The sequence below is a fragment of the Erpetoichthys calabaricus genome, chromosome 10 (assembly GCF_900747795.2).
Source record: "Erpetoichthys calabaricus chromosome 10, fErpCal1.3, whole genome shotgun sequence".
Taxonomy (NCBI): Eukaryota; Metazoa; Chordata; class Cladistia; order Polypteriformes; family Polypteridae; genus Erpetoichthys; species Erpetoichthys calabaricus.
This window is the reverse complement of record NC_041403.2, coordinates 47940468-47967553: the sequence shown is the minus strand read 5'-3', so window position 1 is coordinate 47967553 and position 27086 is coordinate 47940468. Positions and strand designations below refer to the sequence as shown.

At 39.3% G+C, this 27086-nt stretch overlaps 1 protein-coding gene across 1 annotated transcript in view; it reads left to right on the top strand.

The window, feature by feature from the left end:
• LOC114658517 (putative ferric-chelate reductase 1) overlaps nucleotides 1–21845 on the top strand; it is a 51188-nt gene extending 29343 nt beyond the window's left edge. The window contains exons 2-5 of the mRNA XM_051933204.1: nucleotides 847–987; nucleotides 15831–15921; nucleotides 21427–21520; nucleotides 21711–21845. Of these exons, the coding sequence (XP_051789164.1) occupies nucleotides 847–987; nucleotides 15831–15921; nucleotides 21427–21520; nucleotides 21711–21779 (395 nt within the window). The 3' untranslated portion in view covers nucleotides 21780–21845. The remainder of the gene's footprint in view (nucleotides 1–846; nucleotides 988–15830; nucleotides 15922–21426; nucleotides 21521–21710) is intronic.
• The last annotated feature ends 5241 nt before the right edge of the window (nucleotides 21846–27086 follow it).

Genomic DNA, 27086 nt, shown 5'->3' with positions numbered 1-27086 from the left:
AGATGTCTTTACCTTTGTAACATGGTGCATTATTATGCTGAAAGTTGCTGTTATAAAATAGGTAAATTATGGCCAAGAAAGGATTCACATGGTCAGCAACAATACTCAAAGAGGCTGTGGCATTCAAGTGGTGATTGATTATTATTAATTGACCCAAAGTGTGCCATTACACCAGCACCCACCTGGATTGTTGACACAAGGAATATTGGGTGTATGGATTCATGCTGTTTGTGCCAAATTCTGCCCCTGCTATTTCTGTGTGTCTGCAGAAATTGATATTCATTAGACAAGGCTACATTGTTCCAGTCTTCATCTGTCCAATTTTGGTGAGCCTGTGACCACTACACCCTCAGCTTTCTGTCCTTGGCTGATTAAAGTGGTTATTCCCAGAATAGACTGTCTTCCAGGCATCCCTGAACTGGACTAAGCGGGTTTCAGAATGCAATTTTATATATATGTATTTAAACCATCTAAATACCCCCTGTATTCATTCCTTCCTTGGGTCTAATACTGTAAGAATTTGCTACAACCCTCAGTGACCTTAAATTGGATGAAATGTGTCAGATGGCAGATGGACTAAAGTGCCCAATTAAGAGTCTTCATGATCACCAACTAACAACTGGGTTTCTTCCCTTTTTTATTCTTCTCATTTCCACATATATTTCCCCCTTTGAAAGAATTAGAAGTTCTCAAAATTTATTTTCTTTGAAAGTATTGATGGGTTCTTTCTTATGCAAGCTTCAAACTGACATTACTGAAAGTCTGTGCTATTGTGCCTGTAATATATTTTATTATGTTTCATTGTACTAAAAGTACTTTTGACTTTTTTCTAAATGTTTCCCGAAGTGACTCTTCAAGCAATATCTGGAATTTTTGAAGGATTCCTGCTTGAGGCCTGTCAAATTAATGGAAACACCATTGTTGGAACTTTCACCTTACAAAACTCAACAATCAGTCAGACTCTGCAATGCAGTGGAGCAGTAAGTTGTGTCTTTTATCCTATAGCCCTCAAAACCCAACTAGAATTTTATTTTATAACTTTACGCCCATGTGTACTCATCACAAAATGTCACACAGAGAAACTTTTGTGTACAAGGAACTCTGCCAAGAACAATACATTATGATTCATTGAATACAAAGGAAATTTAGAACCCAGTAATGGCATAAAGGAATTTAAAAGAGCAGTCCTGGGAACTCTTTTGCACATTTATAGCTTTCAACAACTGCCTGAAGCTGAAAGTATGTTTAACATTTCATTAAAAGTCATATTTAATTGCTTCTGTTGTTTTACTTGTTCTACTTTAAGTCTCTGCCATCTGTTAGAAAGCAAATCTGCGCACATTTTTGTGTTTTACAGTGAGGGTAGATTATTAAAAATCATTCTATTTACAGTCAGGAAGATTAAATAATATGCATGTCCTAAATGTTTTTCAAAGGAATGTTCATTTATAATAAAGAATGACACAATACAGAACACTAAATATGATTGAAACACAGAGTTTTTTTTACTTACTCTAGGCAGAGCCAAGGCTAGTCATAATTGCTTTCAAAACTCTGTGACCTCTATTACTGTTTCCTGCTGTTAAGGTGGATGTTGAAAAATGCTTTCAGGTGGTATATAAATATGCCAATGACAAATAAGAATGAACAAGTGACTTAAGGTGGAACTGGTTGGGAATCTATATATATAATTCACTTAGCCGATATGCAGGACATAGCCACGCCCGCCAACTCACAGAGAACTGCCCACCAACTCTAACACCATGGGATACGACGTCAACTCACAGAGCCACGCCCACCAACTCTAAGAGCATGGTATGAGAACGCCTGCCTGCCCGCCTGCCTGCCTGCCTGACTGACTGACTGACTGACTGACTGTTACCAGCATTCACCACAATGTACGGGAGTGTAAAACCATAGCAGCTGCAAACTCACAAACTGTCCTTATTCCCCAGGCCAAGTCCACCCTGTCTCTCAAGACAATCACACTGCCGGAAGACAACCATGGGATACGTGCTCATGTGCCCGGATGCAACAACTCACCAAACACTGCCTCAGTCGCTTTCGTCTCTGCTACAGTCCACATGCACCTCTGAGCTACGTTGACTTTTCATTATTCCTTTCGGTTATTGCAAACTGTTTTACACGCTGCATACAGTGATTCGCATCCGCGACAAACATGTTTCTTCTTAGAGAGAGAGCGACACACACAGGAGTGCGAGAGAGAGAGAGAGACACACACACACACACACACAAGAGAGACACACACACACAGGTGCGCAAGAGAGAGAGACACACACACACACACACACAAGCGTGGGAGAGAGACCCCCCCACACACACACAGGCGCGCGAGAGAGACCCACACACACAGAGGCGCGCAAAAGAGAGGGTTCTGGATGCATACGGCAGAGAAGGCAGTTAAAGAATGCACCGGGCTTGATTTTGTTTTCACTTCTGTTTACAGCGATCAGTTCGTAGCGTGCATTGTTGCAATGTTACTTTTCTTGGTGGTTTATTAAATTACGGATTTTTAAAATGTTTATTTTTTTCCCTGTGCTTAGAACTCATTAAAAAAGTGTTTTTACCGAGCGGTTGGTAGCACTATGGCTCAAACTCTTGCAGTGTTAAGTTTTCTCTGTTGTTCAAGGTTTTCTCAATGTTATTCAATGTTCTTACATTTAGTTTACTATTACGCTGTGCATTCTATGGTATGATCTTCTATCTATATATATAATTCACTAAGGCAGCCGACCATGACAGGCAAGACGCAAGACAGAGCCAGTTTTCGGTCACGGACAATTGTATGTTGCTCTCTCCAGAGTTCCATCTTTTCATTCATTCACAGTCGTATCCTCAAACCCACCCCATTTGGATAACTGTGTCTTTCAGGAAGTATTCACCCATCAATAAATAATTATGCGGCGTATGCTACGCCACGGGTTGGCTAGTAAGGAATATTACACTTGCAATAAAGAATAAGCCACTTACTATTTATCCACAATAGGGGAGACTCTATGGCACAAGTCCTGCCTGAGGATAAGTTCAGTTACACTATGGTCCTATTGTCGTGGCGAAAAATCGTCACCACAAGGCTTTTTACCTGAAATAAAGGCTATTAGGAGACTCGAGAAACAGAGTTATAGCTTTATTGCAATAAAATAAGCATAATAATAACAAAAATAACAAGGACTCAACCCAATACGGCCAAATTGAGCTGAGCCTCGAACAGTTCAAAATCCAAAACTTATATATCATTTTCTTATCACTTTGTCATTGCTCAATTAACTCATTCTGCACCTGGCTTTACTGTCCATTGTTTTCTCTAGGTTTCTGTTCTGCTTATTTTGATTGGTCTAAGGCTGGGCAGATGGCTTCCTCTTACCATCTTTGGGCTTTTCTTATGTCATTTCCTATCTTCTCCGACCTCGCTCAGATGAGCTCTTTTACTCATCTTCTCTGACTCCCCTCTACTCCTGTCCGGCCTCCCCTTGAGTTCCCATGGGAACCCTTATTATCTCCTTACTTTTCACCGCTGGCCCCCTCCTGGTATTTCTACTTTTCTATTTTGTTCTTATTTTCTCTAACTGGCCAAGGCCTTAATTCCATATATGGGTTTACTTTAAGCTTTCCAAACTTTTTTACAATGGTGGCCTGAAGCTTAAGCTTTAATTAAAATTGAACTATGGCACATACCTTTATTTTATCATCTGCTTGGCATGCTTGGTTTGCCTTAATTTCTATGCTAAAGTTAACTTCTAATATATTCTACTATATTTATTGCTAATGCCTGACTTTACTAATATTTCTTTCATATATTGTATCAGTGTGACCTTGCTTACAGCAAAAGCTTTTTGTTGCTTTTCTGCTGATTCATCAATCCAGCTGGTTTCTTTACGTGCCTTCCAGAGCCATCTTTTCTCTGTGGTATCATTTTTTTAGCTTCCTATCTTTGGACACAGGTGTTCTCAATCTTCTTTTCTTTATCTGTTCTTGTAAGCTGTAAGCTTAAAAAATAATGCAAAATGACTGATTTTTAGTTAACTATTTACTTGACCTATCTTATCTTCTTAACATTCTAATTTATGTTTAATCTAATGTTTTAGAAGCTTTTAATTACTTTTTATGGCTATTTATGTTAATTTGCTATTTTCATGTTAATATAAAACATTTTCCTTCTACACTATCAGTCAAAAAAACATTCCCATGATTCCAAACTATAAGGTCTTTACAAAAAAAAACACTTTTAGGATGTTTAGATTTGAGAAAGTAGTAAACCAAGAGATCATCTGCATCTTTCTCAATGCATGTTGTACCTTCTGCCCAGGAACACCAGCTTTGGCAAGAAAATTCTGAAATTGTTTCTAGAACCTTAAGGAGTGGGATGGTAACTATGATACACCTGTGATGGTAGGAAGTGCTAGTAAGCTCCAATAGACCATCTGTAAGCCCACAGTGAGAAAGAAATGGGTTAAGCAGTTGGAAATTCAGTGTGTAAGGTACCTGTGGAATGGCATACAGCATGTTGTCTGTAAATGAACAGGAAGGAGATATTCTGGAAAATGTGGATGGTCTACTGGGCACTGCCTGACTTTATACATGCTGTAGAATTCTTTGGTGCTTGACAATAACCGTTAACCACAAAAAGAAAAAAAAAACCCTCCAAAATTGCTTTGACCTGAAGCTTATTTCATAAAACACAGTTTAAAGTATACTATCTCATCCTCACGCAAAAAAATATTCTGAACAATCTTTATTTTCTTGATTTGGACATTAGCTTGTCTGGGTTTAGTTTCTTCTAGTTTCATGATCCAATAAATTTTGTGCTTCCAAGAAAATAGTCCAGTATGGGAAAATTAAACCCAGTTGTCATTTTTTAATTCAGAAAACTCAACTTGAAATACATATTGTATTTTTGTTATGAAGAAATGTACATAGAAGGTGTAAAAATATGAAAAGACATCCTTCAGCAGTATATCAAAAGTCAAAGTTAAAAAACCTAAATCCGACAGACACAGAAGGACTCCATCTTGCGAATCAACATATTGAGCTGACTGATGGCAGCAGGGCAGAGGTGAAGGGGTTAAAAAGTAGTTTGACTTGAAGAGCAACATATCAGTTCATAGCCGCTAGCTATTGAACTCATCTTGCAATTGTAAATGAGTGTAAAATGCCTACTGTAAAAAATAAATGGGGGAAATCCAGTTGCTTGTTGCAAGCCGTTTATAAAGGTCAGGCCACTTTACGTCACTATTAGCAAAGACACAAATAGCTCAAAATATTTCTTAGTTTGGTAAAACCCCGGATTAGGAAACTTGTTCCAATACAACTGGAACTCCCATTTTTCAAAAGAATTTAAGGCAGTACTTCATACACCTGAGAAAAAGACTGCTACCTTATCAAAATTAGTATTCAGTTTAGAGGCAAGGAAGCGGAAAGAGGCAAGAATAATTTTAAATCTCAAAAAACTAGTAACAGACTCCGAGTAGAGAGAGGAAAAGAAAAAATCTACACCAGTGTTGTGCATGAACTAGCTCAAAAGAACGCATTCATTGAACAAGCTCATTTTTCCAAGAACGGTGAACTTAACGTAATGTATTTGCAAGTGAAGAACTTGAACGTGAACTAGCTCAGTTTTAGGTGACATTCTGGATCTGGTTTAGGTTCACATTAAACATTTTGCCTTACCCAGTAATGCAGGGGTGGAGCCATAGCCGAATACTGTATTTGGATAAGTATTTTTACGAATACTTATTTCATACGAATTTTTTGCCATTTACTTGTATTTGGAAAATATAATGTAAAATCAAATTGGCACTGTCTGCGTCACCTGCTTGTGCCTAAGCTGGACCCCCGCTGACACAAGCATGTGGTGAAGCTCCGCTTTCGCTTTTAGGAAACCGTCGTACTTTGCGAGGCCACTTTATTTTTTCCCTGTTGGCAGAGGTGTGTAGAGTAGCCAGAAATTGTACTCAAGTAAGAGTAGCGTTACTTCAAAATAATATTACTCAGTAGAAGTAAAAAGTAGTCATCCAAAAATTACTCAAGTAAGAGCAAAAAAGTATTTGGTGAAAAGACTACTCAAGTACTGAGTAACTGTTTGAACATAATAAATGATTTATTTTTTTTTAGAAATGCTGTAATAAAACAGACAAAAATATAAAATAATGTGCAAATTCTGCTATTTCGAAATAAAAAAAATAAAAAATGAGTAAAAATAAATAACATCTTTACAAAATAAAGATGCACAAATAACACAAAGTTACATTTCTCAGTTTTTCACAACAAAGCTTTTGAAGCCAATACCTACAGTAGGTAACATGTATGTTTGAACAGTGCAAACTACTTACAGTGACAAGATATGCTGTACACTGACAATATAATACTGCATATTCACTTTGTGGTGTAGCGGGTCCACAGCTTCAAAAAAAAAAAAAAGAGGCCAATTTCAAATCCATAAAGCCGTGTCACTCTCCGTAGGCACAATTACACGACCGCAGGGAGATAATGAGGTAGTTGGAGCGAGTCACACCTGCACGTGCGGGTGCGATCGTTCTCAATTGCTTCATTGGCTTTCTGCGGCGTGTGATTAAGGCCCACAGAGATGGGAGTGTATATTTATGGGTTGGCACAAAAAATGAAGGGGGAATCAAAGAAAAGGAGAAAAGAAAAGAGTCTGTAGGGGACCGGCATCGTCACACACTTGCCCTCCAAATAGCACAGCTGACAGAAAATAACATTAGAACAAGGCAGCTTGTGCACGTACAAGAAGTCTCACTTCACCATGGCTGTCTGTGTTTGTGCATGTGTGGTTAAAACGTGTTTGTTCTTCACTCAGTGAAGTGATGGTTAAGCATCAGCAGGAGTTGGCTCTCAAGGTTCTTGCAGTGAAGCTGTGACCATTTAACAGTGAACAGAAGCCTCACATGAGTAAAAGTCTTTCAGAGGGTGCAGACGCAGGAAGTTTGTGTGTGGTCATGTGATTGCATGGCTACATCTGATTGGTGAAATGGAGTCGTGATTATTGTTGCTACGTCTGATTGGTGAAACAGTCATGCAGTAGATCCACTGGTGACTTCTCTCTGGCAAAAATATAGCGTATCTGATGTGTAAATGGAAAAAAGTAGCGAGTTGAGTGTTGCCCAATATAGCGGAGTAAGAGTAGCATTTCTTCTTCACAAATGTACTCAAGTAAAAGTAAAAAAGTATGGTGCAGTAAAACTACTCTTAGAAGTACAATTTTTTTTAAAAGTTACTCAAGTAAATGTAACAGAATAAATGTAACTCGTTACTACCCACCTCTGTCCGTTGGACATGTAATATGTGATGCAAATTTTGACCAGCAGTGTAATAGGTTAGTTCACCTACATGCTGGTTCCACAGTCACCATTTGTGTCACACGGTTGGAAATAGAACGGTAATTTATATGTATACTTGCATCTATTTAATTTCTTTTTTGATCGGGAGGATATTAGCATATATGGTTATATGTGTTTGTTGCTGGATATAACTCAATAAAGTGTATTTAAATAAAAAGTCTTCATAATTATTGTATTTTATTCAAGAACACTGTAATAGCCTAATATAAGGCATGCAAAATTGAAAAAAGTAAACTCATGGGCAGGGCCGGATTTATATGAAAAGAGGCCCTAGGCTATTCCACTTATGAGGCCCTTTCACCTTCCATTTTTAAGTTTGTAAATTACATGAGAGATAATAAAATTTTGCTAACAATTTGAATGTAGGCCCCTCTTGATCTTGAGGCCCTAGGCTGAAGCCTAGTTAGCCTATAGGAAAATCCGGCCCTGCTCATGGGTCATTTATTCTCACTCCTTAAAAAATGCAAAATGAACTGAACATGAACTAGTTCAAAATTGAAATGGTGAACTATGAACGTGAATGTATTCATTTTAATCTGTGTGAACTGAACTTTGAGCTAGTTTGCAGACTCCTGCCCTGGAGTCAAGAAAAGCCCCTCATAAATGACTTGAAGAGAATTCAGTTGTGGGCAGCTATAAAACAATTTAAGTTTAATGTCAATAAATGTAAAGTTTTACACATTAAGTATAAAAAAATTACCTACAAAAGTACACCTTATGAAAATGACTCGTGAATCCTAGTAAGTTCTTCATGGATGACTACACTTCTGTCAAAATCTGTATGTGTTCTTTACAGACTTGAAGATGCTGAATCCAAATGTGACAACAGAATTGCTTTATCACATCTAGTTTTTTGAGAAGTGAAGTCCGCACATATAATTGTCATATAAAATAAAAAGCTGAGGTCTGTCTGACTCCATATGTGAAATGTCCTAGTGGAATCTCTCCTCATGTTCAAACCATTCAGACAACAACTTCTTTTCTTCTGAAAAACAAAAAGACATCCTTCTAAATTTCTAAATTTAAATTCCTGCCTATTTTGAAGGAATAAGAAGAGAGAGAAAAAGATACTGATTTAGAGTAAAAAAAATGTTTTGCAAATTCTTGAGTTTGTGTCAATTTTTCCTCAACTAATGTTACTAATGAGGAAGACTGCCATTTTTCAGCTGAAAATATACTTCAGGCACAAAAAGTACTTATGACTGTGACACCCCGTGTAGATAGATAGATAGATAGATAGATAGATAGATAGATAGATAGATAGATAGATAGATAGATAGATAGATAGATAGATACTTTATTAATCCCAATGGGAAATTCACATTCTTCAGCAGCAGCAAACTGATACAATAAATAATATTAAATTAAAGAATGATAATAATACAGGTGAAAAAACAGACAATAACTATGTATAATGTTAAATATTAACATTTACCCCCCCCTGGTGGAATTAAAGAGTCGCATAGTTTGGGGGAGGAACGATCTCCTCAATCTGTCTGTGGAGCAGGACAGTGACAGCAGTCTGTCACTGAAGCTGCTCTTCTGTCTGGAGATGACATTATTTAGTGGATGCAGTGGATTCTCCATAATTGATAGGAGCCTGCTGAGCGCCCTTCGCTCTGCCACAGATGTTAAACTGTCCAGCTCCATGCCAACAATAGAGCCTGCCTTCCTCACCAGTTTGTCCAGGCGTGAGGCGTCTTTCCTCTTAATGCTGCCTCCCCAGCACACCACTGCGTAGAAGAGGGCGCTCGCCACAACTGTTTGATAGAACATCTGCAGCATCTTATTGCAGATGTTGAAGGAAGTCAGCCTTCTAAGGAAGTATAACCGGCTTTGTCCTTTCTTGCACAGCACATCAGTATTGGCAGTCCAGTCTAATTTATCATCCAGCTGCACTCCCAGATATTTATAGGTCTGCACCATCTGCACACAGTCACCTTTGATGATCACTGGGTCTATGAGGGGTCTGGGCCTCCTAAAATCCACCACCAGCTCCTTGGTTTTGCTGGTATTCAGGTGTAGGTGGTTTGAGTCGGACCATTTAACAAAGTCATTGATTAGGTCCCTATACTCCTTCTCCAGCCCATTCCTGATACAGCCCACGATAGCAGTGTCATCAGCGAACTTTTGCACATGGCAGGACTCCGAGTTGTATTGGAAGTCCGATGTATATAGGCTGAACAGGACCGGAGAAAGTACAGTCCCTTGTGGCGCTCCTGTGTTGCTGACCACAATGTCAGACGTGCAGTTCCCAAGACGCACATACTGAGGTCTGTCTTTAAGATAGTCCACGATCCATGCCACTAGGTATGAATCTAATCCTATCTCTGTCAGCTTGTCCCTAAGGAGCAGAGGTTGGATTGTGTTGAAGGCGCTAGAGAAGTCTAGAAACATAATTCTTACAGCACCACTGCCTCTGTCCAAGTGAGAGAGGGATCGATGTAGCATATAGATGATGGCATCTTCCGCTCCCACCTTCTCCTGATATGCAAACTGCAGAGGGTCAAGGGCGTGTTGAACCTGTGGCCTAAGGTGGTGAAGCAGCAGCCTCTCCATGGTCTTCATCACATGTGATGTCAGAGCAACAGGCCGAAAGTCATTCAGCTCACTAGGACGTGATACCTTTGGGACTGGGGTGATACAAGATGTTTTCCAAAGCCTCGGGACTCTCCCCTGTTCCAGGCTCAGGTTGAAGTTGCGCTGTAGAGGACCCCCCAGCTCCGATGCAAAGACCTTCAGCAGTCGTGGCGATACTCCATCTGGACCCGCTGCTTTGCTGGCACGAAGTCTCCTCAGCTCTCTGCTCACTTGCGCTGTTGTAATTATGGGTGGGGATGTCTTTCCTATGCTGGTATCAGCAGAAAAATGTGTGGAGGGTGCAGTACTCCGAGGTGAGAGTGAGAGTGAGTTAGGGTGGTCAAACCTGTTAAAAAAGTTGTTCATTTGGTTTGCTCTCTTCACGTCTCTCTCAATGGTGGCACCCCGCTTCGAGCTGCAGCCAGTGATGATCTTCATCCCATCCCACACTTCCTTCATGCTGTTATTCTGCAACTTCTGCTCCAGCTTTCTCCTGTACTGCTCCTTCGCCGCCCTGAGTTGGACTCGGAGTTCCTTCTGCACGCGCTTGAGCTCATGCTGATCACCGTCTTTAAAAGCCCTTTTCTTCTGATTCAAAAGGCCCTTGATGTCACTTGTAATCCATGGCTTGTTGTTAGCATAGCAGCGTACTGTTCTTACTGGAACTACAATGTCCATACAGAAGTTGATGTAGTCAGTAGTGCAGTCAACAACTTCCTCAATGTTCTCACTATGAGATCCCTGCAGGATATCCCAGTCTGTAGTTCCAAAACATTCTCTCAGAGTATTCTCAGCCTCCGGAGTCCACTTCCTGAATGATCGTGTGGTTACAGGTAGGACTCTAACTTTTGGTTTATAGTGAGGCTGAAGCAGAACCAGGTTATGATCTGCTTTCCCAAGCGCAGGCAGCGGGGTGGCGCTGTATGCGTCTTTAACGTTTGCATAAAGTAAATCAATAGTCTTATTTCCCCGGGTGTTACAGTGCACATACTGGGAGAAGGCAGGTAATGTTTTGTCCAGCGTCACATGGTTAAAGTCTCCAGCGATTAGCACAAGCGCCTCAGGGTGCTGCGTTTGTAACTTAGCAACAGCGGAATGGATGATGTCACTCGCTGATTCCTCGTCTGCCCGAGGAGGAATGTATACAATAATAACAATGACATGTCCAAACTCTCTGGGCAAATAGTAGGGACGTAAACTTACGGCCAACAGTTCGATATCCCTGCAGCAAGTGGAGATTTTGACGTTAACATGTCCAGAGTGACACCACTGTGTATTAACATAGAGAGCGAGTCCTCCTCCTTTGTGCTTCCCACAGGTACTTGCATCTCTGTCCGCTCTAACTGTGCTAAACCCGGGTAGCTCCACGTTGGCATCTGGGATGGTGTTATTTAGCCAGGTTTCGCAAAAACACAACAAACTGCATTCTCTGTAGGTCCTTACATTTTTCACCAGCGCAGCCAGTTCGTCGATCTTATTTGAGATTGAGTTTACATTCCCCAGAATCACAGAAGGCACCGAAGGCTTGAAACGCCACTTTCTCGTATAGTGGGAATTAGGAACACCAGCCTACACTCTAGGTGTCTAGTATGTGGGACTAAGCGTGACCAGGATGATAGTGTAAGACAGGGAGACAGGGACACAAAATGGGTTGGGTTTTTGAAAAATAAAGTGAGGTTTTATTTACAGGTGCATTTAACAAAAACCATGTCCTGCGGAATTTATATATTAATACACAGTCCAATACCGCAAAAGACACACAAAAACAGTAAGTAAATGAAGCTCAAAAATAGTGACTACAGTATATACAAAAAAAAAAAACTGCACCAATAACCATAACCCAAATAAATACCTCCACCAAAATTACTCCAGAGATATTTATACAAGAACAAATATTTACAAAAACAAGGCACAAGCCGTAATACTTGGTAAATTCAAAAACTATTCTACCGAGTACCTTTCTCCAAGAAGATCTAGTCAGAAAGGAACCAACCTCTAGGTGCCACGAGTCCCTTTTATATTCGGCGCCCTTGTGCCGACCAATTAAGCTGTCTTACGTCATCTCTCTACTACCACGCGATGACGAGAACACGTCTGCGAGAAGTGGCGTCTCCTGCCCTGCAAAAATACTATAATAGTTAAAGCAGGCGGAGTGCGCGCGCATAGCTGTGCCGGCTTTTGAGAAGCAAACTGCGCTTCTGCCTAAAGTTAACGAAAGCATTTAAAATTTCACGTCCTTCCCCCGAGCTACTGCCCAGACAACTATGGACATGGGGTCCCTTTTCTAAACCGCGGTAAACTAATACTACGACGCTTCACACTTTTTTAATCCTTTAGTGTTATGGGACCGTGGGAGGCACACGCAGGACTGGAGGACTGACAATGCCATCCCGGCCGGTTAATGGCAAGGCTGTCTCTCCATTCTACACGAGACCTACCGCGACACTCTCCAAAAGGCGCTAATAAGGCATTCTATAAAAAAGGAAAAAGGCAAGTTTCCTTTCTTTATACTTAAACTTTTTATTACCAACAAATGCCTCTCAACACTGCAGCAGACACTTGACCAATTTTATTTAACTACAGGTAATGCCAGTAAGGCACATTACCACAATGACATAAAACAAATACAACCTATTAAAAAATTATTTTAAAACGAGTGCAGCTGGATGATAAATCAGACTGGACTGCCAATACTGATGCTCTGTGTAAGAAAGGACAGAGCCGGTTATACTTCCTTAGAAGGCTGGCGTCCTTCAAGATGCTGCAGATGTTCTATCAGACGGTTGTGGCGAGCACCCTCTTCTACGCGGTGGTGTGCAGGGGAGGCAGCATTAAGAAGAAAGACGCCTCACGTCTGGATAAACTGGTGAGGAAGGCAGGCTCTATTGTTGGCATGGAGCTAGTCAGTTTGACATCTGTGGCAGAGCGACGGGCACTCAGCAGGCTCCTATCAATTATGGAAAATCCACTGCATCCACTAAACAGTGTCATCTCCAGACAGAAGAGCAGCTTCAGCGACAGCAAAGCGACAGACTGCTGTCACTGTCCTGCTCCACTGATAGACTGAGAAGATCGTTCCTCCCCCAAACTATGCTACTCTTCAATTCCACCTGGGGGGGGGGGGGGGGGGGGGGTAAACATTAACATTATACAAAGATATTGTCTGTTTTTTACCTGCATTATTATCAATCTTTAATTTAATAGTTTTTTGTATCAGTAAGGTGCTGCTGGAGTATGTGAATTTCCCCTTGGGATTAATAAAGTATCTATCTATCTAATTTTAAATCTCTTTTTAAAAATTGCATTTTTTTACTAAATCCGAGATCTTCCATAAATGGATTGTGGAAAAGAAATTCCAACTTCAGAAATCGAATCAGCACACCTTTAAATGGACACAAAGAGAAGACATAATAGTAGTGTCTAAAAAGATGTGGGTAACTAAATAAAGTGCATGCTAACTTCCATTATGCATGTCTTTAAACATGCTGTAAAGGACATGGCTTTTGAACAATAAAATGCAACACAAATATTACAGTTGTGATGGACAGACTCCGGTCGCCACCCCCAGGCCGCTAGGAGGAGCCCTCCGGACCACATGATGGTGCCCCGAGTTCCAGCAGGGCCTCATGGACTTTGTAGTTTCTATACACAGCCCTGCTGGATACCTTGGGGACCACCAGGAGTCGCTGTAGGGGGGCTAGTGGGCTCTTGTGTGCCCTATAACCCAGGAGTGTGTCAGTATCACGTGTCCGGAAGAAACGACGTACTCCCGGGGTGAAGAAGAGAACTGTTTACCCTGACCCGGAAGGAAAACGGACTTGAGGGTTTTGCCAGGAACCATTTCCGGGTCAGGGGATATAAAAGGACTGTGGGAAGCCCAGTACACTGAACTGAGCTGGGAGGTAGGAGGACGAAGTGTCTGGGCGAGGAGGATTGTAGTATTGAGAGATTTTGTGATTTATATGAGTGGAGTGGAGGGTGCTTGGTGCACAGTATAATAGAGAAATAAATAATAATTATACTTTTACCTCGTGTTCAGAGTGGTACCTGAGGGTGTTAGAAGTGGCTCCACGCCTCTACTGTTACACAGTGTATATATACAGTCTATATTATTTTTATCACTCGCTGTATACACACACACTTAAAGTAGATATTTGTGTTTAGAACAACTTATCCAGGCGGCACGGTGGCGCAGTGGGTAGCGCTGCTGCCTCGCAGTTGGGAGACCTGGGGACCCGGGTTCGCTTCCCGGGTCCTCCCTGCGTGGAGTTTGTATGTTCTCCCCGTGTCTGCGTGGGTTTCCTCCGGGCGCTCCGGTTTCCTCCCACAGTCCAAAGACATGCAGGTTAGGTGGATTGGCGATTCTAAATTGGCCCTAGTGTGTGCTTGGTGTGTGGGTGTGTTTGTGTGTGTCCTGCGGTGGGTTGGCACCCTGCCCAGGATTGGTTCCTGCCTTGTGCCCTGTGTTGGCTGGGATTGGCTCCGGCAGACCCCCGTGACCCTGTGTTCGGATTCAGCGGGTTGGAAAATGGATGGATGGATGGACAACTTATCCAGTAGTACAGCTAGCACTGGTAACTCTGGCACTCTCAAATGTCAGCTTGACACTATTTGAGACATGTTATGCAAACAGGAACTGACAAGTTACTTTTGACTCCATGGCATTTAATTAGCAAGGATATTCTTAATAGACATGGGCATATTGTACTCTACAGATTTCAGGACATTTAATTTAGCATTACACCTGTCATCTTAACCTGAAAGAATTTTGATGAGGCAGATACATGAAAAGGTGGCTAATTGTAAAACATTTCACTTACCTGGAGCTATAGTATGTGTAATTTAAAACTGAAGTGATGGATATAGTACACCTAGATGCCGTAATTGTGAATATAAATAAAAGATCCATTTATGGGGCAACTGAAATAAAGAGAGTAAAACCAAGTATCTGAATAGAGCAATATGAGGAGCAAAAGAAAATCCACCACAGTTAAGTAAAGGTGATACTCTTTTCGCATTGGTAAATACAATTGTACTGGAGCATTATTTCCTAGCACCCTACCCATGTAAACAGACACAATGAACTTCTTGTCATTCACAACAAACACACCATACAATAGCAAAGTCATACATGAATGGAAGTAAAAGCTAAAATCTATGACTACAATCTATGGATATACACAGGATTGCCTTTCCATACTGTATGTAACACTGAATTCAGAAATGGACCTTCCAAGTACACTATTACAAACCTGCCCTCACAAAAAGAGTCTAAAACCCAGGACAGAAAAATAGGGACAGATTTATACCAGGAAATGAACATAACAAAGTTAAAGAATTCCAATGTTTTCTGCCTTACTAGCGATAGAAATCAAACAAGTACAATGCCTCTAAACAGCATTCACCCCCTTGGAAGTTTTCATAGCTTATTGTTATACATCATGCATCACAGTGTCAGACCATAGAATCTTCTGTGGTAAAGCTACCCAAAAATGAAAAGGAAATTTGAAGAACTCTTCACTCTGTTTAAATATCCAGAATGCAACATGTATTTTGTTCTGTTTATAAAGAGAACTACCAACCGAGACTAAAATGCACTTTAGATAGCAGCAAATACTTTTGTTAGTATCTTTAAGCACTTAAGAATGAATTAATAATGATTTTGCATTTTTTAAACTTAAATATTAGGAAGACAAATAAATCATCCAAAAACACTGAATGATAAATGACCTGCCTCTGTAAAAAAAAGGTGTGTGTGTAGACAAGAACTGGAGGGAAACATATCTTTTGTCTTAAGAATTAATTTTTTGTAAAAGTGATATGTATTTTGTAATGTACAATAAGTACATACTTTTGTCTTTCCGAATTCAGCTATTAGTCACACATTTGATATTCTAAAGTCACAGGTCAAGGCTATATGGACAGCTCCAAATACACCCAATTTAGGAAACGTTGAGTTCAGGTATGAAGAATCATGGCTCATGTATTGAGGCAACCTATACATTTTCTAATGGAAAACACACTACTCTGTTTAAAGAAGACAAAACAAAATCTAATACATTTTTCGATCCATTACAGATACCACAACTAGATACACTCAGTGCAGAGGAATTGGATAAACCTCTGACACTCTCAGAATTACTAGATGCTATACTCACACTTCAGAGTAGGAAAGCAGCAGGCCCTGATAGCTACCCTGTCGAATTTTATAAAAATATTCAATTAAGTTAGCCCCCCCCTTTTATTAGTAACATTTATAGAAGCCAGAGACAATAAAATTTTACCACAAATTTTTTGCCAAGCATTAATTACCATCTTTCCTAAGACAAATAAGGACTTATTACAATGTGCATCATACAGACCAATCTCACTTCTGAATAATGATAGTAAGATACTTTCCAAAGTTCTAGCTAGAAGGTTTGCAAAAATGCTTACTTCAGTAATATAATGTGGTGATATGGGTCCACAGCTCTCCCAGCAAAGGCCAGTTTGTTTTTAAATAGATAATCACCGTGCTCGCGGCTTAGCGAGGGGGCGTGGTGGCTGTAGTGGGTCTCAGGGCGATCTGCGGTGTGGGCGTTTCTCACCTAAGTGCACAGGTGAGGGACTGCCCACAATCGTGATTGTTCCTGAGACTGCTAATGTGCTGCAGCTGCCATGTCCTCTCGGCATTTATAGAAGCGCGAGTCGGCTAGGAAGAGAGAAAGAAATGGATGAACAAGAAAGAAAAAAAGAAGGCAAGAGAAAGAACGAAGGTTGCAGGAAGCAATGGAGAAAGACAGAGAAAGACGGTGCAGAAGAGTGAGCGAGCGAGTGCAGGCAGGCTCACATTGCAGCTGAACAGGGTGCTTGGGTGTTTGGTCGACACCTGAGGAGCAGAAGTAGTGGTCGCTCCCGCTGAGTTTTTTTATGAAGGACGGGAGTGACCGGAAGGCGAAAAACTCTCAGCGGAAGGCAGCGGGAGTCGGGACTTGGGACGTGGATTCCCCAGCGTGTGAGCCCTGGTCGTTGGGGGATCCCAAGTCACTGTTTGGAGGAGCTTGCCAGAGCCAGGGATCGGTAAGGCAAAACTGAACAGCCAAAGTAGGCAGAGCAGGTCAGCTGCAGCTAGGGTGACTCCTCTGTTGCGGGACCTATTTGGGTGAAACAGGGGAGCCACCAGCAGTAGTAGAAGGATGCATCGGATTTTAAAAAGACAGCTTCCTGCACAACGTCTTAACCTCTGCCTTTAAAGGATTGTTTTTTCTATTTATTGATTTTAAGCTCCACATTTTTTAAGGATTATTTATTTGATGACTTTTGAATGCACTACTGCACTATTTATTTGAACACTTTGTTGTTGTTTTGATTTACTTTGAATAAAAGCACTTTTGCACATTTGAATCATCCCCTTGCTCTAATGTTGTTGCCTCACTGTTTAGCTCATCGGTGACATTACCGATGGTGTTGGGTTCAAGGGCTCCTTAACAGTGGATGGGAGCACGGAGCTGAACCCGCATCGTCACATATCACTGGACCAAACCGGATTTATTAAAGACAGACACTTAGCTTCCAATCATTGACACCTGTTTAATGTAATATTTTCACCCATAATGTCTAACACCTTGGAGATCTTATTATCTCTGGATGCAGAAAAAGCTTTCAATATGGTTGAATGTGACTACCTATTCACCACATTGCACAAATTTGAGTTTGGCCCAAACATATGTGCATGGATCAAACTACTGTATACTAGTGCAGAAGCTTAAGTTTTTATTAACAACATTATTTCAGATTACTTCAAACTAGAATGCGGTACTACACAAGGATGTCCCCTGTCACCACTGATATTTGCAATTGCCATTGAGCCATTGGCTGCTTACTTTCGAAATGCTTCAGAGATAAAGGGGATTATCAGAGTAGGACTTGAACAGAAAATATCACTATATGCAGATGATATGTACTATATATATCAGATCCACAAAATAATGTGCTCTGTGGTCCTAATAGCACTAACAGAATTTCAAAGATATCTCGTCTCAAAATTAATTTGAATAAAAGTGTGCTTTTGCGAGTGAACTCTCAAGCACACAACATTAGATTGGACATGTTCCCTTTTATCATCGCAGACCATTTTAAATATCTAGGGGTAAACATCACAAGTAAACACAAAGCCTTACTCTTATTCTTACTCAACATTTCAGAAAAGGAATGGAAGGCAGGCACGCACAGAGTTAATTCTAGCTCCATATTTGCAAAGCATACAATTATTCAACTTAAAATCTTTTATTGAGCACATTTATCTCATCTAAAATTGTACAAAATGTTTCCAGGGCAAGATCCATCCTGCGAACATTATAATCGAGCTCTAGCCTCACTGGGTCACGTTTTGGGCATGCACCAAATTAACATCATTCTGGGCCAAAATTTTTAAATGCCTATCAGACAGCCTTGGTGTCACAATCGCTCTTAATCCATTAACAGCTGTGTTTGGCGTACTCCCAGATGGGCTTATAGTGGAGAATGACAAACAAACTGTAATTGCCTTTACTTCACTATTGGCATGTAGACTTATCTTGCTGAACTGGAAGAATCTTTGCCCCCCTCTTTTATGTCAGTGGGAAACTGATGTTATATACTATTTGAATTTGGAAAAATCTAATTCTCACTTAAAGGATCTGTTCAAAACATTTTTAAAACCTGGCAAAATCTAATCAATAACATTTTAGAATAAGCTTTTATATTGGGGAAATGATTCTCCTCCTTTTTTTCTACTCTTAAAAGTTTTACTCTGTCTGTTGGCCTTCCTCTTTTTCTTTTGGGTGGAGGTTGAATTAAATTTAGTTTTGTTAACTTTGACTTATTTTTATGGAATGTTGCTTGCTTTTAATAAATTCAATAAAAAAATAGACTTGATCCGGGAAGACAGACATTTTTGATTAGTAATCAATGTGAGGTTTCAGTATGAGGGTATTACATTTAGTGTATCATATAATTATATATACAGTACTAGCTGAATAAGTGTTTTGCTTTAAAACCCATGATGAGACACTGGTGAGTATTACCTCTGTGACTTTGAGAATTTGGCCAAATAGGACAATCCACCCAAAGTATCACACTCACTGTGGTTATATCAAAATGTAAGTTTACTGTATACTCTGTATAAATTAAATTTGAAGTCAAAGATTTTTCTTCACAAAGATTGCATATATTAATTTTCTATATGAAATTGTATGCTAAAGTGAATCTTTATTTTATACATTTTGTCTGCTCTAGCACTTTACAATGGGGCTGAATGATATATGGGTCCACAGTTTAACAAATGCTTAAACTTAACCATTGTGGCAGACGGCCAGCAGCTCATCCTGGCCAGGACGCCCTTGAGATGAAAGGATGGGGAAGGCAGCTTTTCCAGGACACTGCTTCCCCCAAAACGCTAGATGGCAGCTCCCCTGGAGTGTAACAGTGCCCCGGATTCCCGCAGGGCATCCTGGGACTTGGAGTGTGGTTTCTCAGCCCTGTTGGGTGCTGTGGGTGCTGCTAGGAGGAGCTGTGTCAGGACTGGAGTAGCCATGCCTCATCCATAGCCCGGAAGTACTCCTAAGTCACGAGGACGGGAGCCCTGAAGTACTTCCGGGTTGAAGGAAAAAGCCAGTTCTCCATCTGACCCGGAAGTGCGAGCAAGTCATGTGGGCGGAAGGACAGAAGCACTTCCAGGTCAAGGACTATACTGTGGGAGACCCAGCAAGCGAGCTGGAGTTGAGAGGTAGTAGGACAGAGCTTGCTGGGAGGTGTGGAGGAGACATTAGGAATTAATATGACTTTACTGTTGTGCTTAGTGTGGCTGTGGTGCTTTGAATGCACTATTACAGAAGAAGAAAAAAGATTAAAAGTCTTCTTAGTGCTTTAAGCCTGTGTCCAGAACGTCTGTCTTTCGGGGAAAATGGTGGGCCATAGTGCCACAAGGCGTCCATTCTATTACACCATATACGTCCGTTTTTCAATGCAAGAATGCCTCTCTATTATAAAAGAAAATCTTGAGACAAGACAAGACAAGACTATTTCCATGAGATTTTTTCAAGTCCCGCTCTTCTCTCAACCATTTATGGTTAATGGCCCAAGCCCACGGTCCTCTCACTTCTCATTCTTGTGAATGCTTTTTTCAGACACAGTTCCTGCGCTCTCAGCTCTTATAATTTTTTATGTTTTCCTCACTTTAAGTTCCCAATAAAAGAAGACTTATTATGTCCAAATCTTAATGAAGAATTTCATCCTGAAGGGTTATCAACAGAAGAAATGAGTACACGGGCAATCCTAGCACAGAGAAACCATGAAGTCAAACGAATTATAGCAAAAATTATCGATCAGTTAAACAGCAAATTGGTTAAATGTGTATCAATAGACTATGCTTAAACAGTTGGTGGTGATTATGCAGAAGATGAAAACATCAACTTACAATATCCCATAGAATATCTACAACTGTTAACACCGTCCGGTCTTCCACTGGCCAAATTACTATTGTAAGAAGGATGTATTGTAATGTTATTGAGTAATGTATGTATGAATGATGGGCTATGCAATAGGACAAGATTAGTTGTATTCAAAATTGGTTGAACAATTCTGACATGTAAAATTTTAACAGGTGACAAGAAAGGTAATGTAGTACATCTTCTGCGGAAAACATTAGACACCAAAGGAGATCTTGATATGTCAATTTATTAAAACATTCACAGTTTCCTGTTAGAACAGCTTTTGCTATAATTAACAAATCACAGGGATAAATGTTCAAAAAAGTTGGTTTATTTATTAGAGAGAAAGAAACGATATTTACTCATGGGCAGTCATATGCTGCATTGTCACGATGTAACTCCAAACACCAGAATCAAAATTCAAAGTGATATTGACGATAAGTTAATTCCAAATATTATTTTTACTGAAGTTTTACAGTAAAGTATAAGTTTAAAAAGTAATTGCGTGTTAATTTCAAAGCCAAACAGAAAGAAAACGTATAACACAATGAATACCTCTAACGCAACATGAAACATAATTTTCTTTCAATTCATTATGTTTTACTATTTTTTACTATGGTTAATTACTCGCTGTAATGTAAAATAATTAGGTCTATTATGCATATGTAACAATTCCCTTGAAAATAACAATCTGTTTAAATTGCACATCTGCTTCCCCATACACAAGCAGCAGAGCCGCGAAGTGGCTAGCGCATAGCGCCTGCACGGGGCTTGGCGAGCGAAGCGAGCAAGGGGAAAGAGCCCCCTAGTTATTGGATATTAATGTGTCCCAAGATTGCACAAATACAGCAAAACAGTTTATCCCTGTCACTTTAGAAAAGAATAAAAAGTAAACAAACAATTTTTGCTGTTTAGCCATTTTAAAAGAAAATTGGCTCTGTAACTCACTGATTGTCGTTGATACGTATGTTAAAAACTGCACCCTATACGAGGTAAATATGATGTGTTTCTCTTTTCAGGGTCACTTTTGTTCAGAACTTCACTGTTTTTTGGGTGAATGTTAAAAGTTCTGTTTTGCCGAGTGTTTTTTCCAAGGCTTCAACAACGGTGCCAGTAAGTAACTGCAAATTACATAAATGCTTTAACTAATATGGCAGCCAACCAACTGTTTCAACTGTTGCAATGACAACATAATTATGGCTTACTTCTAATTTACTTCTTTTAAATAATGCCTGTACTGCCTTAGAACCCATTGGCTCAATTATTAAATGGAATGTACAAAACTCTTTTTTTTGCCTTTCAGAATACTGTGCTATTACTGTCAGTTCTCACAGCTGCCATCACCCAAGTATTTCATTTTGAATCACATTAAAAAGCAACACATGAATTCTATCAGACCAAGATGAAATAATGCAGTGTATGGTAATTCTGAATATACAGGTATCTATTGTAATAAAATTGATAAAAAAGGTGTAATATATCAAATACCCAAAAAAAACACTGCTTTTGCTAAACTGAGTCATGGAGTGGAGTTTTCATTAAAGCAGGTGCTCAGAGTGGTCATGTTTGACTACTAATCTCTATAACAGTCTTCTGGAAAAGTGGAAAGCAGCCTGTTACATAACAAACATTTCAGAAGTTTTACAGTCTTTTATTCACAGATTTGCTTTTTACTGTGGGTTTTCCAGCTTTTCAGGGCCCTATATAATCTTATCCCGACTGCTTATGTAAAGGCTTTTTGTTTTGTTTTTTTTCCACCCCTATTTACATTAAATACAACACCATTTATTGGCCTATGCCTTTCAAATATACTTCAGTCAGTTCAAGTGAGTTAAAGGCACATAAAAAAAGTCAACAACAAAAGCTTGTTAGAGAAGCAGCTTAAGCTGATGTTGCTTTACATGACTACTATGTAGTGAATTCGTCAGACTTACTGACATCACTCGCTGACCTTGTCACCAGGCTATTTCAATTTAAATAACTGAACATTGCTGGGCATAGTGACTGAGTGCTGACCTTTCAGCACGGTTGTGCTCGACTCTCTTTGTGACAGCCACTGCCTGATGGCTCTGGTATTGTACGAGAGGTTAAAAGGTACGACACGTTCTGCCGCAATTTCAGCCATTTTTTTTTCCCCATTCTATCATGGTATGTAAAAAGATGAGTTATCAGACAGAAAAGCTTCTCTTCTGCTTGTGAGGTCCAAAATATCTGCGCTCCTTATTCAACTTTGCTGCATTATATGAATTGTACTTCTAGATTAGCATTCACAGGCTGTCAGCTCTCAAGCACGTAAGTTCACCCCTACGACTAAAGACAATATCAAAGATTTTTCTGGAGCAAGTCATACTAGTTGGCATCAGTGACTTGGTATGTTACATTATGTGGCTGGCTTCATGGGAGCACACCACTGACTGCTTCTGACTCTCTAAGATTGTGTAAATGAAGGCAACAACTAAAAAAATCTGGAAACTGGCAGTGGACGCTGTCACTTCAGCATACAGTTCTCTAAGTTTGGAGTTGCTAAAGTGGCAATTTGTCCTTCACAAACAACTACATTTTAAAACAAGAATTTGCTCTTTGTAACATTAGGTGCAGTATTTATTCTGTTGTATTTGAGATGACACATCTATACAAGAACTGTAAGGAAAATAATGACTATGTAATTTGATAAGTATTTAAAGTTGCTACGTATACTTCACACAGTGTGATGAAACAAACACAGACACACAGAAGAGCACATACATAACAAAGATGGAAGGCTTGTAATGTTTTTGAATTATATATTGATCTACATCAGGGGTGGGCAAAGTCAATCCTGAAGGGCTGCAGTGGCTGCAAGTATCTGATCCAACCCAGTTGCTTAATTGGAAAACAATCCTTGCCAATAATTAAATTTCATGTCTTGTTTGTGCTTTAACTCTGCCATGTCAGGTCATTATCATATCTTAGATTTTTATTTCCTTTCTAAAGATATCATCCAACTGATCTGAAGTCTGAAGCAGATGAATAATTCTCAGTCCTTCACTTTTTTCTCTTCACTTTCCTTCCAAGTATTTAATTAAACTCAATAGAGCATGATAAATACACAAAGGTGTAAACGGAAACAAGCTAAATGGAGAAATGCGGTTTTCTTTTGTCATTTGCATCTGATTGCTTATAAGGAGCAATTAAAAACCAAGACTACAGCTGTTTAAGACTGAAATAAGCAATAAGGGTTCAAAATCTTAATAAGTGAGACAACGAAAATTGGATTGGAACAAGCACCTGCAGCCACTGTGGCCCTCCATGAATGACTTTGCCCACCCCTGATCTACATTGTCCTAGGTGAGGCCCCACATGTTTACCCAGAACAAATACCAAGGATGCAGAAAAAAAACACTTTACAAAAACGTACAGTTTGAAAACATTACTGCAAAACTAAACTAAATATTCAGAATATGTCTGAGGTTCTTGAAATGAGGACAATTTGCAGATAATCAGTGAAAAAACAAGTCAATGCTACAAGAAAACTAACATGCTTATTTATAGGTCACCATCTCTTATTTATTTTTTAAATATTGTACTCCAATCAAATTCTATTGCAGATGTCGCAGATTCAATTTTTTGAAATCCTTAATTAAAAGCCAAATCTAGCCACAAATGAAACATTATACTGGGGTTCTCAACCTGGAGTTTCAGTGTGGTACATGAATGTGCAGAAATTAAAAAAACAGAAATCCTGATACATTTCCAAGGCAAAAGGTTTTGATTATTAACAGTTTTATCTGTTTATGGAATTGGTTCAGAAAAAAAAACATATCAAGTTCATGCTTGTGTCTGAGAGTGAGACGATGTGACCAATCAGCTATCAATTGCAGCCGTTTTAACTTGCAGTGTTGCATATTTAACTGATGGAGGTGAAACAATGGCCAGATTAGTCGCCTTTTAATATAGAACCGTGCACATAGTACTGAGGCATCAATTCTCTGATGGAAATGAACATGGCTGAAGCTGTGTGTCCAATCACCCACCCATTTTATAACCAGGATATAAAATTCAGGATCCCTGGGAGCGGGTGCCAATCCTAGCAGCACAAGGCGCAAGGCAGGCATGGTTGGATGGAGCGCCACACTTGAATGTGTCCACCTACAACAGTGATGGCATCAGCTTCTCCATATGTTCATTCCAAGATAAAATGTATTAAGTGTCTCAAAACATCTAGATTTCAGAAGCATTATTATGGCTCAGCTCATAAATTTTTGAAGCACAATTTAATGTTAATGGAATCGCATAATCACAGAGGCACTAAGTTAGTGGGGCTACTAAAACAAAATTCCTAATTACTGAACTGAAATCTGCAAATACTACATTTGTGTTGTTTGTAGGGCTTTTGAAATCAAACTAATGTTTATTACAATAACCACTAAAATGTGCCAAATGGGGTGCAACCACAAACGACACATATCTGGATGTTACTGGAGTGAATTAATTAGTGTTGTCCAATTCAGTGGCACATTCTGGATTAGTACACAGGAATAAATAATAGAAAGCATGATCCATCATGTAAGGCAGCTTAAAAACTACAGAACAAAGGATCTTTTACAAGAATTCTAAAATAATAATTCACAAGTTTAATTTATTAATACATATCTTATTCACCAAGGTAGCCTTCAAGTTATGATATATCTACAAAAATGAGGGAAAGATTTTGAGAATTAAAGCATTAGCAGTTTAGGACATTTGAAATTTGTATTAATTTCACATGTCTATTAAATATTACTCTCTCTGAGCTAATGTCTTCTTCACACACTGATGCAGTCTCACAACAGCAGAAGTCATAAACCCGACAAAGTGACCGTCTAATAAACTTGATTTGAAAAGTGTCTGTAAAAGTATGAAAATATACTTAGTTTTTTTGGTATTCAATAATTCACATGGCAATGACATAATACTGTGATTTTTTAGTACAGCACATGTATTGGTTTTAAGCAGTGCTTATTTCTTATTTAATAGACAGAAACTGTAGGTGCATAAATTTAGTAGGAGCACTTGCTAAGTTAAATCAGATAGACGTTTTTGATCATATAATCTATAAAGCTCAATGTGGGGTGTATATGTAGATGTTATTTATACAATTCCACACCCTTGGTCCAATCAACAAAATTTTCCACACATATCCCCCTTTGTCAGAAACAGACTACTTTAGAACCCAAAATGTTGATCCTGGCGGTACCTGGGAGCAAAGGGGTTTTAAGAACAGTCCCTGTCCCTAGATTTTGAGCCTTGAAATTAATTGTAACTTGCCTTCGGGAATGTTCACTTTTAGAAATATAGTTTTTAGAAGTTAGATAGTTCTTAAAAACCCTACACCGAAACCCCTTAATGCCAAAAATATCCCCCTTCCTTGCCACACAAAAATTCAAACTATGATAAGTATGGGAATTTTAAGCATTCCAGCTTTAATTCCATATATAATATTCATTAATATATTAGGTCGACAGAAGAAAATTGGAAACACACACATACACAGAAACACTGTTTAAAATCTCTAATACCTTGTTAAAATGCCCAAAAATGAATAATTTGGGTCCAATACAAAAATATCACCTTTATTTTTACCTAACAAGAATTCAGTACTTGACAACTGAAGACCAATAAAAATGGTGGTACTTTGAAACATTTCAATTTCTAGGGATGCTGAGAACCTTTGAATTCCTTCATTTCATATTGCGGAATTCTTACATATCACACATAGTATCTAGCATTGTAAAGTTTGTTTTCCTGAAGTCATTGAAAAAAGTTTTCTGGCCTGGGGCAGATCAGTCGTTACTTTTTAGATCATCCCTTTTATTCTGTTATTGATTTCCGAAGATTTTACTGAGATGATGATGTTAATGATACAGATGGGAGAGAGTTAGCTGTGTGTTACCATATTTTTCCATCATTTTTTTAACTAATGCTACCTTAGAAAAAGCAGAAGCAATTCAAGTATATGAAGACACCAGTTTAAGAATAAAAGGGGACATGAGAGAGGAGAAATTACAATGTTCCATTAGCAACAATCATTGACCTCTCAATTTGAAATTAACTTAAACAAAAGCCTGCAGCTAACATGACCCTCCAGAAGCCAAGACCACTGCTAAAAATGACAAGTGAGTGTTTAATTCCTGGTTCAAGCCCGGTTACTGCCAGAAGGGATCCTACTCCATCAGGCCCTTGACCTGAAAATTTCTCCAGGGGCTCTGTACAACGGCTGACCCTGCACCCTGACCTCTAAAGATCATATAAAAAGACAATTTCTCCTTGGGGATTAATACAATATAACACATAAAAAAAGGCAGAAAGTGGCAAAACCACTCTCTTAATAGGGAATATTAGCAACTATGTGAGATGTGCAAAATGTATTTCCTATGTAACATGATTAAGGATTAAACCAATTTTGCTGTCTTTCAGCAACAGTTTGAATGTTCTTCAAAAAATGACTACAGACCAGTAGCACTTACTTCGCACATCATGAAGACCTTTGAGAGACTGGTCCTGGACTATATGCATATTCATTCAGTTTCTGAAAATGATTAAGACTACTCAAGGAAGATTAACCCTATCCTAACAATCAACCAAATACTGTAAAGGATTAACTCTTCACATGGACCTACATGACTGGCCCACTTTTACATATCTGCATTATCCCAAGAAA